Raw genomic sequence first — 15,423 nt, 5'->3', positions numbered from 1 at the left:
TGTTGAAATGACGGGCTATGCAAAGTCACTTGATGTTTTTGCATTTAGTGATTCTTGTAGCCTCAATGTAAACTCAGATTTTTTTTATATAAATATGAATTGAATCAAACAAAAAACGCATGTATGGTGTAACATGAAGTCCTATGAGTGTCATCTGATGAAAATAATCGAAGGTTAGTGAATCATTTTATCTCTATTCTGGTTTTTGTGATGCTATCATTAGCTGGGAAAAATGCTATGATTATTTTTAGTTTTGTGGTGACCTAACATAATCGTTTGTAGTGCTTTCGCTGAAAAGCCTATTTGAAATCGGACAGTTTGGTGGGATTAACAACAAGATTACCTTTAAAATGATATAAGACACATGTATGTTTGAGGAATTTTAATTATGAGATTTATGGTTTTTGAATTTGGCGCCCTGCACTTGGACTGGCTGTTGTCATATTGATCCCGACTTAGGGCTTGCAGCCATAAGAAGTTTTAAGGAGAGGCATGCTTAGCCGAGTGATCATAAGGGTCCAGTGAGTAGTGAGGTTGGTTGGGGTCACGCCGATTCAGACAGCTAGCCGGGCCATGGGTAGCAAGCTGGCAGAGGATGGAGGTCTGTTTTTAGCCACCTCGTGCGTTTCCGTCGGTAGATTAGTGGGGTTCCGTGTGGTAGAGGGGACCAATCCAATCGGCAAAATAGTTATAGTTATAGTGGCCCAAGAAAATTGTCCGATAGACCTATTCAGATAGATATTTGGAACTCAAGAGTAAAAAGTAGGGGTATGCCGCCATGGCAATACTCATATTCGTAATCGTACCCATAAATTGACAGTTGACAGTCGGATTGGGTGATACTCGTGATACTCGTGTTTTAATATGCGTAAGTAGATGTTGGCAAAATACCTTCCTGCACATTCTCACAGTCACTGCAAAAAGCTGCAGATTAGGAGTAGTGCGAGGGGTGTGTGTGTGTGTGTCCTCAACATGCAGCGGGCAGCCTAGTTTGCTATCAGTCAGTCAGAATGCCCATCGGCGGTTCATATTTTTTCACAACCCTTGTCTCGCTTGTTAGATATTATGCACATTGATAGCTTGATAGCAAAGATCCTCTCCGTGTGATTCATCATGGTGTCAGGCAGCAGCAATCTAAAAGATTAGAAAACAGATCAGATGAATTTATGAAGCGAGTGGGGGAGTGATTTCTACTTATTGCACATTGAAAAAGTCCAGAAATTCCTTTATGTTGATGTATTCTTTCAAATCCAAACAGTTTCCATGTTGATTTAAATGACATCGGTTGGAAATGTATTGTGTTTTTTATTGTTGTTGAAATGACATGGAAATGCTGTTTCAACCCGTTTGTAACCAGTGGCATCTCTCTCTGCAGTCTCTTAGTAGCCCCATGCTGTGTTTTTGCGGTGAACTGCTCCAGGGGTATATTCACTACGAACCAAACGGAAGCAAACAGAAGCAAACGGGATGAAACAGGGACCTACCTGCATTTGTCCAAAATAAACTCTAGTTTTTGCTGTAAAATGTTTTCTGTTTGGAGTAACAGGTTTACATGACAAAACATTTTGCAACTTTATGCTACGGTCTTTGTCTAATGAATCTCCTTATTATCAGCACGAAACAGCCTAAACGACAAGTGTAATTGTAAACACTGAGTGATGTTGCATGTGTTACATTCAGCAAAAACATTCAACTATTGAACTAGCATGTCAACTATATTTCTGTTTTTGATGTTGATGGGAATTCATAAACTAAGATTATATTCATTCAACGCCTCATAATATGGACGATAGAAAATAGATTTTGGGGGAGCATGGTATATATTGCACAACTGGTAACATGTAGACTGAACAAAAAAAGTATATTTTATAGTATTAATATATAATATTTTTCTCTATTTCTTACATATACATCTTCATTATAGTCCAACGAGCAAAATGTTACCGTCCATGTAGCTATTGGAGAGAAAAACTCCAGCTGTATTTATCCTGAATGCCTCTAAGGCTTCAAAGCTGATTACCAATCCTGTTTTACTGGTAATTACATAGATTTGTTTCATAGCTCAGACTATTCTAATAACACTTCTGTCCTCAGGGTTCGGAAATATTCACAGTTTTCGCCAAAGATGGAGACCTAGGAATGCCCAAACCAATCCATTATTCCCTCGAGAATGGTAAGTGTCAACAGTTCTCCAGTAGGCTTTCTATGGAGTATCTCTGTGTACATTGTTTATTTACATTGATTTACCATGATATGTGCTCATTTTATTTGATATAACGTACCAAAAAGCCTGTTGTATGTCTGAAGTCCTTCACATACCCCTCGTGATGAAGGCATTCAATGGTCTGCTTCTAAGATGTAAACGCATGACATCGTGATCTGCTGTCAGTGTGTTAAGAGGAGCTACGTCAGCTCCCAAAGAATGAAATGAGACTGTTTCCGAGTGCACTTCAAATATGCATCAATCAGTTCCTCCTTGCAGTTCCTCCTTTTTGAATAGTAACTTCATGCTGTTCAACATTATATCAACTTTGAAATTGCATATAAATGTACAGAAAAGAAAACAACATGATTAATATTCTCAGTTGATTTGTATGTTTACACCTCCGAGACTTATGGCCTCTGACTTATAATCACACTACAACCTGGAATTAAAATAGATTTTTGGGGGGTTTGTATCATTTGATTTTCACAACATGCCTACCACTTTGAAGATACAAAATATTTTTTCTTGTGAAACAAACAAGAAATAAGACAAAAAAACGTAATACTTGAGCGTGCGGAACTATTCACCCCCCCAAAGTCAATACTTTGTAGAGCCACCTTTTGCAGCAATTACAGCTGCAAGTATCTTGATGTATGTCTTTATAAGCTTGGCACATCTAGCCGCTGGGATTTTTGCCCATTCTTCAAGGCAAAACTTCTCCAGCTCCTTCAAGTTGGATGGGTTCCGCTGGTGTACAGCAATCTTTAAGTCATACCACAGATTCTCAATTGGACTGAGGTCTGGGCTTTGACTAGGCCATTCCAAGACATTTAAATGTTTCCCCTTAAACCACTCAAGTGTTGCTTTAGTAGTATGCTTAGGGTTATTGTCCTGCTGGAAGGTGTACCTCCATCCCAGTCTCAAATCTCTGGAAGACAAACAGGTTTCCCTCAAGAATTTCCGTGTATTTAGCGCCATCCATCATTCCTTCACAGTCCCTGCTGATGAAAAACATCCCCACAGCTTGATGCTGCCACCACCATGCTTCACAGTGGAGATGGTATTCTCGGGTTGATGAGAGGTGTTGGGTTTGCACCAGATGTAGCGTTTTCCTTGATGGCCAAACAGCTCATTTTTAGTTTCATCTGACCAGAGTACCTTCCTCCATATGTTTGGGGAGTCTCCCACATGCCTTTTGGCAAACACCAAACACGTTTGCTTATTTTTTATTTATGCAACGGCTTTTTCTTGGCCACTCTTCCGTAAAGCCCAGCTCTTTGGAGTGTACGGCTTAAAGTGGTTCTATGGACAGATACTCCAATCTCTGCTGTGGATCTTTGCAGCTCCTTCAGGGTAATCTTTGGTATCTTTGATGCCACTCTGATTAATGCCCTCTTTGCCTGGTCCATAAGTGTTGGTGGGCGGCCTCTCTTGGTTTGTTGTGTTGCCATAGTCTTTCAGTTTTTTAATAATGGATTTAATGGTGCTCCTTGGGATGTTCAAAGTTTCTGATATTTTTTTATAACCCAACCCTGATCTGTACTTCTCCACAACTTTGTCCCTGACCTGTTTGGAGGGCTCATTGGTCTTTATGGTGCCGTGTGCTTGGTAGTGCCTCTTGCTTAGTGGTGTTGCAGACTCTGGGACCTTTCAGAACAGGTGTATATATACACTGAGATAATGTGACAGATCATGTGACTCTAAAGAGTCACGGTTTTGTCTCACCAGGGGTGATGCTCAGATTCGCGTTTATCATTGAAGGAATGAGTGTTACGCCAAGGCCTGTACTCTGGAGCGGGATCGATTTGGAGGTGGAGGGTCCGTCATGGTCTGGGACGGTGTTTCACAGCATCATCGGACTGAGCTTGTTGTCATTGCAGGCAAGCTCAACGCTGTGCATTACAGGGAAGACATCCTCCTCCCTCATGTGGTACCCTTCCTGCAGGCTCATCCTGACATGACCCTCCATCATGACAATGCCACCAGCCACACTGCTCGTTCTGTGCATGATTTCCTGCAAGACAGGATTGTCAGTGTTCTGCCATGGCCAGCGAATTCCCGGATCTCAATCCTATTGAGCATGTCTGGGACCTGTTGGATCTGAGGGTGAGGGCTAGGGCCATTCCCCCCCAAAAATGTCTGGGAACTTGCAGGTGCCTTGGTGGAAGAGTGGGGTAACATCTCACAGCAAGAACTGGCAAATCTGGTGCAGTCCTTGAGGAGGAGATGCACTGCAGTACTTAATGCAGCTGGTGGCCACATCAGATACTGACTGTTACTTTTGATTTTGACCCCCCCTTTGTTCAGGGACACATTATTCAATTTCTGTTAGTCACATGTCTGTGGAACTTGTTCAGTTTATGTCTCAGTTGTTGAATCTTGTTATGTTCATACACATATTTACACATGTTAAGTTAGCTGAAAATAAACGCAGTTGACAGTGAGAGGATGTTTCTTTTTTTGCTGAATTTACTTAGGAAAAAAAGTGCTAAGAGTGTACAGTATACATATTATAGTACATCCCTACTCCCTATGACATGTTCCTACCGTACTGTGATATCTCTCCTCTTTCCTATGCAGGTACAGATGGTGTTTTCAGCATCAACAAAACAAGTGGTGTGATTAGTCTGCTGACTTACCCTATCTATCTGAAGAGGGACATTTTCAACATGAAAGTCAAGGTAGGTTTATGTAGCCACACAATAAGACAGAACTGTAGGCTATAATATACTGCTCCAGTAGGAGTTGTTTTTTTGTTTGTTATGGAATGTGTTCATCGTCACTGTAATACTTTTGTGTAATCTCAACAGTAAAACACTGTAGAATGCACAGTAAAATTAATGTGTATACAGCATTGAATTATGGGTAAAATGCTGAAAAATACTGTTATTAACTGTAATTGGAAGCCTCCTGTAAAAATTACTCTAAAATACTGTATTTCTTTACAGTAATAATTTATGCCTACTGTAGATTCAAATGATCAGTTTCAGGCGCGAACGTCATGCTGTCAGGTGAGACATATGAAGCTCAGACTATTTTAGTAAATATCTTTTTGAAGCGGCTGTGAAGTGGAAGAATATTTTCAACTTCTGCTGGGTAGGAATCTTGACTTGTTTATAAGTATCTTTATTGCTAGACAACGTTGAATTACTGCATATTTTCTTAACTAACCAAGGTAGCTAGCTGGCTTAAGTTCGCTAGCTATCCAGCTAGCTAGCTCAAGTTGATCCAAGCCATTTTGGTCTGCTCTAAATTGCTCGTAAATATCTTGCTGTGAGACCTAGAAGAAAATCACCCAGATAATATTTGTGGTGATGATAGGCTTTTAGGTACACCGCAGCCTATGAGTGCCAATGAGGGTTTTCACCATTATTACAGAGAAAATGTTTCTAGCAGTTCAAAAGTTATTACCCATATTTTTAGAGGCACAATGTTTTTTTTCAGATAGATGGGCTGTATTTTACACATAATCCACGTCGTGGACCGTTAAACTACTTGTGAGCCGCTAAACCCAATGAATGAATGACTACTCCACCGGTGTTGTATCGAGGTGCCTGCCAACCTAAGGTGTTTGCCACTAGGAAGCTGTAAATCAGTGTCGCTCGCAGTAGCTAGTAACATGGACAATTGTTTTCCCTCCCAGGATTATATTTAAATTTGGATAGCAGCCTACACAACAAATAACTAATAGAGGTAGCCAACCAGATGTCACCGTGATACAGTCTACTCAATGAATGCCAAGAACACCAGGACACAGTGTCCTCCTTTGCTGTCACAGCCCTGTGTGATTCGGTTCGCTCGGCTCTCAGCTGCACAACATATGTCATTGTTTTGCAGGCCAGGAGTGTCCATTATAGCCTCTCCCCGCTAACCATTTGTTTAATGTAAATAATGTTGTTCCATAATGTTACAGTTTTAGCTAAACCTGTTCACTTTACTAGTAGTATGCAAACATTTGGTGGCACAGAAAGAAAATAAAATGTTGTGAGTCTGGTAAAATAATCTGTGGTATTGTTGTAGGCTTTAGCAATGTTTTATTAGTTAGCTAGTATTTTGAAGTAGGTGTATCTAGCTGTCTCTTTTTTGTATTTGTTCAATGCCTTCAAATCATTTTAGGATAGGCGTCCCGCTAGCGGCACACCTCGACAACATCCGGTGAAATTGCAGAGCGCGAAATTCAAATTACAGTATTATAAATATTTAACATTCATAAAAATACAAGTGTTAAACATCAAAGTAAAGCTCAACTTCTTGTTAATCCAGCCGCTGTGTCAGATTTCAAAAAGGCGTTAAGGCAAAAGCACACCTTGCAATTATCTGAGGACAGCACCCCACTTACAAAAGCATACAAACATTTTCAAGCCAAGTAGAGGAGTCACAAAAGTCAGAAATAGCGATAAAATTAATCACTTACCTTTGATGATCTTCATCTGGTTGCACTTACAAGAGTCCCCATTACACAATAAATGTTCGTTTTGTTCGATAAAGTTCCTCTTTATGTCCCAAAACTTTGTTCAGTAATCCACTGGCTCAATGGCGGGCCATCAAGGAAAACGCCATGTCTTGCGCAAACCAAACACCTCATCACCCTGAGAATACCATGTTTTTCATCGGCAGGGACTGGGAAACTGGTCAGAATTGAAGGAATGATGGATGGCTCTAAATACAGGGATATTCTTGAGGGAAACCTGTTTCAGTCTTCCAGAGATTTGAAACTGGGACGGTGGTTCACCTTCCAGCAGGACAATCACCCTAAGCATACTGCTAAAGCAACACTCGAGTGGTTTAAGGGGAAACATTTAAATGTCTTGGAATGGCCTAGTCAAAGCCCAGACCTCAATCCAATTGAGAGTCTGTACACCAGCGGAACCCATCCAACTTGAAGGAGCTGGAGCAGTCTTTCCTTGAAGAATGGGCAAAAATCCCAGTGGCTAGACCTGCCAAGCTTATAGAGACATACCCCAAGAGACTTGCAGCTGTAATTTCCTCAAAAGGTGGTTCTACAAAATATTGACTTTGAATAGTTATGCATGTTCAAGTTTTCAGTTTTTTTGTCTTATTTCTTGTTTGTTTCACAGTAAAAACATATTTGCATCTTCAAAGTGGTAGGCATGTTGTGTAAATCAAATGATACAAACCCCCCAAAAATCCATTTTAATTCCAGGGTGTAAGGCAACAAAATAGGAAAAATGCCAAGAGGGTGAATAATTTCGTAAGCCACTGTAGCTAGATAGTTTACTGCTGTGGCTATTCACCTTAGCTTGGTACACAACAACTTCTGATTGAGAGGAAGCATGAACACCACCACCAATCAAACTACGCAACTTCCTACAGAAAAAGCCAATTACCATGACAAACTAGTGTAGCCATGTCAGCAAATGACTACAATCTGAACAAACACAAATCTGATTTGGTCAATTGTAACGTGCTGTTTGGACAGTCTGTATTCCAAAACAAAACTGGTTTGATTATTAAGGCCTGCAGTGTGAACAAGGTTTAACAGAAAATGGGTTCAAACCAGGTTCAGACTTCATGGTATGATAAGGGTCTAATAATCATCTCTCTCTGTCCAGGCCTCTGAGGTCAGCCCTGAGGGGAACCTTATGGACTATGGGGTCACCACGGTCGTTATCCGGGTGGTAGACCTAAACAACCACCCCCCCACCTTCTATGGGGAGAATGGACCGCAGAACATGTTTGAGATGACCATGTATGAACACCCTCCAGAGGGAGAGATCATCCGTGGTCTGAAGATCACAGTCAATGATTCTGATCAGGTGAGTTTTTCATAGCGATCTCTTATGGAACGCTGATTGCCTGGCCGACACCAAGGAATTGAACATTCCTTTATTTGAAGTGTACCTACATAAAGAAATTACAACACATCCATAAGCAGTATGATCATTTTATAAACGCTTATGTCAACCACCGCAAGTTTAAATCTCCACTATAAGTGACATTACTCTGACATATATCAACTTAAATATAAACTTCCATTCATCAAATGAATAAACATTTCTGCTTTTTAAGACAGCAGCATCATACTAGGAAGTAATTATTAATGTGGCTTGCAAAAGCAGCCACACTTTAAATATTGCACTAATTACTTTTTACTTTTTGTTATTATTAATTATTTTACACCTTTTAAGCTAGAAACGTCATTCAAAGGTTAAAAATGGGCTGGATTGAGTTGCTTACATACCATTTTTTACATCTTTAATACTTTTTAAACTACACTGAAAAAATATATAAATGCAACATGCAACAGTTACAGTCCTTAAGGAAATCAGTCAGTTTAAATAAATTCACTTGGTCGTAATCTATGGATTTCACATCACTGGGTAAACAGATATGCATCTGTTGATCACAGATACTGTACCTTAAAAAAGTCAGTATATGGTGTGAACTGCATTTGTCTCATACAGAGCGAGAAATCTTCTTTGCATAAAGTTGAACAGGCTTTTGATTGTGGCCTGTGGAATGTTGTTTCACTCCTCTTCAATGTCGATACAGAGCATCCCAGACATGCTCAATGGGTGACATCTCTGGTGAGTATGCAGGCCATGGAACAACTGAGACATTTTCAGCTTCCAGGAATGGTGTACAGATCCTTGCGACATGGGGCCGTGCTATGCTGAAACATGAGGTGATGGCAGTAGATGAATAGCACGACAATGGGCCTCAGGATCTCGTCACGGTATCTCTGTGCAATCAAAGTGCCATCGATAAAATGCAATTGTGTCGTTGTCCGTAGCTTATACCTGCCCATACCATAACTGTCTGCCATCTGCCCGGTACAGTTGAAAAGGGGATTAATCCGTGCCAGTGGCCATCGAAGGTGAGCATTTGCTCACTGAAGTCGATTACGACACTGAACTGCAGTCAGGTAAAGACACTGGTGAGGATGACGACCACGCAGGTGAGGTTCCCTGAGATGGTTTCTGACAGTTTGTGCAGAAATTCTTCAGTTGTGCAAACCCCCAGTTTCATCAGCTGTCTGTATGGCTGGTCTCAGACGATCCAGCAGGTGAAGAAGCCGGATGTTGAGGTCCTGGGCTGGCGTAGTTACACATGGTCTGCGGTTTTGATGCCGGTTGGACGTACTGCAAAATTCTCTTAACGACGTTGGCTTATGGTAGAGAAATGAACATTCAAATTATCTGGCAAAAGCTCTGACCACAAATACTCTGACCACAAAAGCTCTGACCACAACCACACAAATACTGACCATGAGTACTGACCAAAGCTACTGACCACACAACTACTAAACACCACAACTAATGACCACAACCACGCAACCTCTGACCACATCCACAAAATGACTGCACTACAGACCACAATACGACCACAGCTACCAACCACACAGCTACTGACCACAACCACGGAACTACTGACCACAACTACAGAACCACACAACTACAAATCACAACTACTGACCACATCTACTGACCACAACCACAGAATTACTGACCACTAAACTACTGAACCACACAATTAATAACCAAAACACCACAACTGTTGACCACAACTACTGACCACAAACACACTACTACTGACCACAACTAATGACCACAACTACTGCTCTGGTCTGCACTAGCTCTGGTCCAGCTCTGGTCCTGGGCGTAGCTAGCTAGCTCTGATTAGCACTAGCTTTGGTCTAGCTCTGGTCTGCACTTTAAATTATAACTAACAAAATGTACATATATTAGCATATAATAACTAACAACAATAATTGTAATTCTTGAACAGTTCAAGTTGGAGACACTAAACCAACTTTCACTTGTTCATGCTATCCTTCAAATTCTTTAATAAAACTTTTAACATCTAAAGTATAACTATATACAGTTGCACACATTTCCAAAAAATAACCCACCAACAGTAACTATTGAAGTTTTCAAGGTAGAGACACCAAACCAACATTCACACGTTCAGACTATTCAAACTTGTAATGGGTGGCAGGGAAGTCAGGCGCAGGAGAACGACCTTGGTATAAACAGAGTCGTTTAATAAGTGCTGACCAAACTCCAAAAAAAAAAATATATAAAAATAACAAAGTGGGTACAAAAACCCGTCGCACACCAACACATAATAGCACAATCACATACAATAAAACAATCTCCGACAAGGACATGAGGGGAAACAGAGGGTTAAATACACAACATGTAATTGATGGGATTGGAACCAGGTGTGAAGGAAGACAAGACAAAACCAATGGAAAATGAAAAATGGATCAGTGATGGCTAGAAGGTCGGTGACGTCGAACACCGCCCGAACAAGGAGAGGGACCGACTTCGGCGGAAGTCGTTACAAAACTTTTAATCTACAGTTGCAATAAAAAGTATGTGAACCCTTTGGAATTACCTTGATTTCCACATAAATTGGTCAAAAAATGTGATCTGATCTTCCTTTAGGTTATAACAATAGACAAAACACGGTGTGCTTAAACTAATAACACACAAACAATTATACATTTTCATGTCTTTATTGAACACACCGTGTAAACATTCACAGTTCAGGATGGAAAAAGAATGTGAACCCTTGGATTTAATAACTAGTTTACCCTTAAAACATTTTCCAAGCAAGCAGAGGCATCACGAAAGTCAGAAATAGCGATAAAATAAATCACTTACCTTTGAAGATCTTCCTCTGTTTGCAATCCAAAGGGTCCCATCTACATCACAAATCATTGTTTTGTTCGATAAAGTCCTTCTTTATATCCCAAAACTTCCCAACAAGTTGGCGCGCTTGACTCAGTAATCCACCGGTTTCCCTCGTTCAAAATGCATACAAATGAATCTCAAGGGTTACCAATAAACTTTGTCCAAACAAGTCAAACAACGTTTCTAATCAATCCTCAGGTAGCCTAATATGGAAATAAACTATAAAATTTAAGACGAAGAATAGTATGTTCATTACCGGAGATAAATAACGAAGTGCACGCCCTCATCTACGCGCGCCACAACACTACAGCCAAAATGGGAGCCACTTAGAAAAACTACAATTCTAGCTCATTTAAAAAAAAAAACAGACCTGACTAAAGACTGTTGACATCTAATGGAAGCCATAGGAACTGCAATCTGGGAGGTATTCAATTGATTTCCCCATAGACAGGCATTTTATATGGTGTCACCTCCAAAAAAAAGGTTTTCGCCTGCTATATCAGTTCTGTTATACTCACAGATATTATTTTAACAGTTTTGGAAACTGTATAATGTTTTCTATCCAATACTACCAATTATATATCCTAGCTTCTAGGCCTGAGTAACAGTCAGTTTACTTTGGGCACCTCATTCATCCAAACTTCCGAATACTGCCCCCTACCCCGAAGAAGTTAAAGTAATGATGGACTGTCGTTTCTCTTTTTTTATTTGAGCTGTTCTTGCCCTAATATGGACTTGGTCTTTTACCAAACAGGGCTATCTTCTGTATACCTCCCCTACCTTGTCACAACACAACTGATTGGCTCAAGCTCCGGCCTGTTAGCTATCTGAATTGTTGTGTCTCCAGCTCGCCGAGCTACTCACTGGACCCCTTTTATCACTCGGCTACGCATGCCTTTCCCTAATGTCAATATGCCTTGTCCATTGCTGTTTTGGACAGTGAATATTGCCTTATTTCACTGTAGAGCCTCTAGCCCTAATCAATAAGCCTTAGCTAACCCTTTAGTTCCACCTCCCACACATGCGGTGACCTCCTAGACCACCTTCTGCTCCCAGCTGTGCCCTGGACACCATATGTGAATTGATTGCCCCCCATCTATCTTCAGAGCTCGTGCTGTTAGGTGACCTAAACAGGCACATGATTAGCCTCACTAGCGTCCCACCTGGCCAACATCCGGTGAAATTGCAGTGCGCCAAATTCAAAACAGAAACACTCAGTATAAAAATTTATAGAACATACAAGTGTTAAACATCGGTTTAACCTCTAATTCCACACAATCCCGGATCCGGGAGCACCCCCATCAGTAAAAAAGCTGACTAGCATAGCCTAGCATAGCGTCACAAGTAAATACTAGCATCTAAATATCATTAAATCACAAGTCCAAGACACCAGATGAAAGATACACATCTTGTGAATCCAGCCATCATTTCTGATTTTTAAAATGTTTTACAGGGAAGACACAATATGTAAATCTATTAGCTAACCACGTTAGCAAAAGACACCACTTTTTTTACTCCACCATTTTTTCCCTGCATAGGTAGCTATCACAAATTCGACCAAATAAAGATATAAATAGCCACTAACCAAGAAACAACTTCATCAGATGACAGTCTGATAACATATTTATTGTATAGCATATGTTTTGTTAGAAAAATTTGCATATTTCAGGTATAAATCATAGTTTACCATTGCAGCCACCATCACAACTCTCACCAAAGCGACTAGAATAACTACAGAGAGCAACGTGAATTACCTAAATACTCATCATAAAACATTTCTGAAAAATACACAGCGTACAGCAAATGAAAGACCAAGATCTTGTGAATCCAGCCAATATTTTAGATTTTTTAAGTGTTTTACAGCGAAAACACAATATAGCATTATATTAGCTTACCACAATAGCCAGAAACACAAGCCATTTACCAGCAGCAAAGGTTAGCGATCGTAACAAACAAGCAAAAGATATATAATTTTTGACTAACCTTCATAAACTTCTTCAGATGACAGTCCTGTAACATCATATTACACAATGCATATAGGGTTTGTTCGAAAATGTGCATATGTAGCGGCACAAATCGTGGTTATACAATGTGATTAGTAGGCAAACTTCAAGCAATCTGTCCGGCGCCATCTTGGAGAGGCACCTAATCTAATCGATAACTAATCATTAACTTGACTAAAAAATACAGGTTGGACAGCAAATGAAAGATACATTAGTTCTTAATGCAATCGCTGTGTTAGATTTTTAAAATTAACGTTACTACGACCTACAGCGTGCGTTAAAGCGAGACCGCATCGAAATTAATGGCGGACTATGCATTTTACATTTTTCAACAGAACAACGAATTAACATCATAAATACTTCTTACTATTTGATGAGCTTCCATCAGAATCTTGGGCAAGGTGTCCTTAGTCCAAAAGAATCGTTGCTCGGTTGTAGATTGTCGCCTTCAACGTTGGAATTAGCTGTAAACATTAGCCATGTGGCAAAGACGTGTCCGACTCAATAAAACGCAGGGCAAATAAATATCCGAAAATCGCAATATACCGATATAAACTGATATAACTCGGTTTAATATAACAACATTATGATGTCTTTAACACCTATAACGAATAAAAACATGACCGGATATATCTAAGGCCTATAACCGGAGCGTTCTAGAGCCACAGCCAGATGTCCTTCCTGCGTCAGAGCGAAGTGAACAAAGGCCGGACACTTTGTTCCCAGGCCATTTATAACCTCTCAGTTCTGCCTAGCAACCCCATTTCAACTCTGTCCCGTGTGGCTCAGTTGGTAGAGCATGGCGCTTGCAACGCCAGGGTTGTGGGTTCATTTCCCACGGGGGGACCAGGATGAATATGTATGAACTTTCCAATTTGTAAGTCGCTCTGGATAAGAGCGTCTGCTAAATGACTTAAATGTAAACTCTCACTATTCGCTGACACCCAGGGGAAGACGTATGCAGTGCATCTCAACCAATAGAAGACAGGCAAATTAATAAACTGACCTGGAAACAGCTTGCAGATTTCAGCATTCTCACATCCTCATAGGAAAAGTGCTCCAACTCCTGTTCTGTTTCACTCACAGATATAATTCAAACGGTTTTAGAAACTAGTGTTTTCTATCCAATAGTAATAATAATATGCATATTGTACGAGCAAGAATTGAGTACGAGGCAGTTTAATTTGGGAACGAAATTATTACAAAGTGCAAATAGCACCCCCTATTGAGAAGAAGTTGAACTTCTTGATAATCCAACCACGGTGTCAGATTTCAAAAAGGCTTTACGGCGAAAGCATACCATGCGATTATCTGAGAACAGCGCCCAGCAGACAAATCATTACAAACAGTTACCAGCCAAGTAGAGGAGTTAAAAAAGTCAGAAATAGAGATACAATTAATCACTTATCCAAAAACCTCAGTTTTGTTCGCGCGTTTTGTTCAGTAATCCACAGGCTCAAACGCAGTCACAACAGGCAGACGAAAAATCCAAATAGTGTCCGTAAAGTTTGTAGAAACATTTGAAACGATGTTCATAATCAATCCTTAGGTTGTTTTTAGCCGAAATAATCGATAATATTTCAACAGGACAATGACGTCGTCAATATAAAAGGTAAACAGGAAAGGCTCACTCTCGGTAGTGCGCATGAAAAAGCTCTGGGACAGTGTCCACTCATTCAGAGTAGTCTTACTCCCTAATTTTTCAGAATACAAGCCTGAAACTATTTCTAAAGACTGTTGACATCTAGTGGAAGCCATAGGAAGTGCAATTTGAGTCCTAAGTCAATGGATACTGTAATGGCATTCAATAGAAAACTACAAACATTTTAAAAAATCCCACTTCCTGGATGGATTTTTCTCAGGTTTTTGCCTGCCAAATCAGTTCTGTTATGCTCACAGACATTATTTTAACAGTTTTTTTTAAAACAATTATATGCATATCCTAGCTTCTGGGCCTGAGTAGCACGCAGTTTTACTTTGGGCACGCTTTTCATCCAGAAGTGAAAATAGTGCCCCCTAACGTAGTGAAGTTAACACCCCGGCCATCCTTCAATCTAAGCTTGATGCCCTCAATCTCACACAAATTATCAATGAACCTACCAGCTACAACCCTAAATCCGTAAACACGGGCACCCTCATAGATATCCTAATCAACCTGCCCTCCAAATACACCTTTGCTATCTTCAACCAGGATCTCAGCAATCACTGCCCCATTGCCTGCATCCGTAATGGTTCTGCGGTCAAACGACCACCTCTCATCACTGTCAAACGCTCCCTAAAACACTTCAGCGAGCAGGCCTTTCTAATCGACCTGGCCAGGGTATCCTGGAAGGAAATTGACCTCATTCCATCAGTAGAGGATGCCTGGTTATTCTTTAAAAGTGCTTTCCTCACCATCTTAAATAAGCATGCCCCATTCAAAATATTTAGAACCAGGAACAAATATAGCCCTTGGTTCACTCCAGACCTGACTGCCCTTGACCAGAACAAAAACATTCTATGGCGTACCGCATTAGCATCGACCAGCCCCCGCGATATTCAGCTTTTCAGGGAA

At 40.5% G+C, this 15,423-nt stretch overlaps 1 protein-coding gene across 1 annotated transcript in view; it reads left to right on the top strand.

Moving 5' to 3' along the window:
* The window catches only part of LOC120060862 (cadherin-related family member 1-like), a 95,228-nt gene that overhangs the window by 31,439 nt on the left and 48,366 nt on the right, over positions 1-15,423 (top strand). Inside the window, exons 9-11 of the mRNA XM_039010273.1 lie at positions 2,095-2,173; positions 4,787-4,887; positions 7,780-7,983. Coding sequence (XP_038866201.1) covers positions 2,095-2,173; positions 4,787-4,887; positions 7,780-7,983 — 384 coding nt within the window. The remainder of the gene's footprint in view (positions 1-2,094; positions 2,174-4,786; positions 4,888-7,779; positions 7,984-15,423) is intronic.

Source organism: Salvelinus namaycush, chromosome 16 (assembly GCF_016432855.1).
Source record: "Salvelinus namaycush isolate Seneca chromosome 16, SaNama_1.0, whole genome shotgun sequence".
In the NCBI taxonomy this organism is placed as follows: Eukaryota; Metazoa; Chordata; class Actinopteri; order Salmoniformes; family Salmonidae; genus Salvelinus; species Salvelinus namaycush.
Note: the sequence above shows the minus strand (reverse complement) of the source record. Positions and strands in the feature narration are given on the sequence as shown.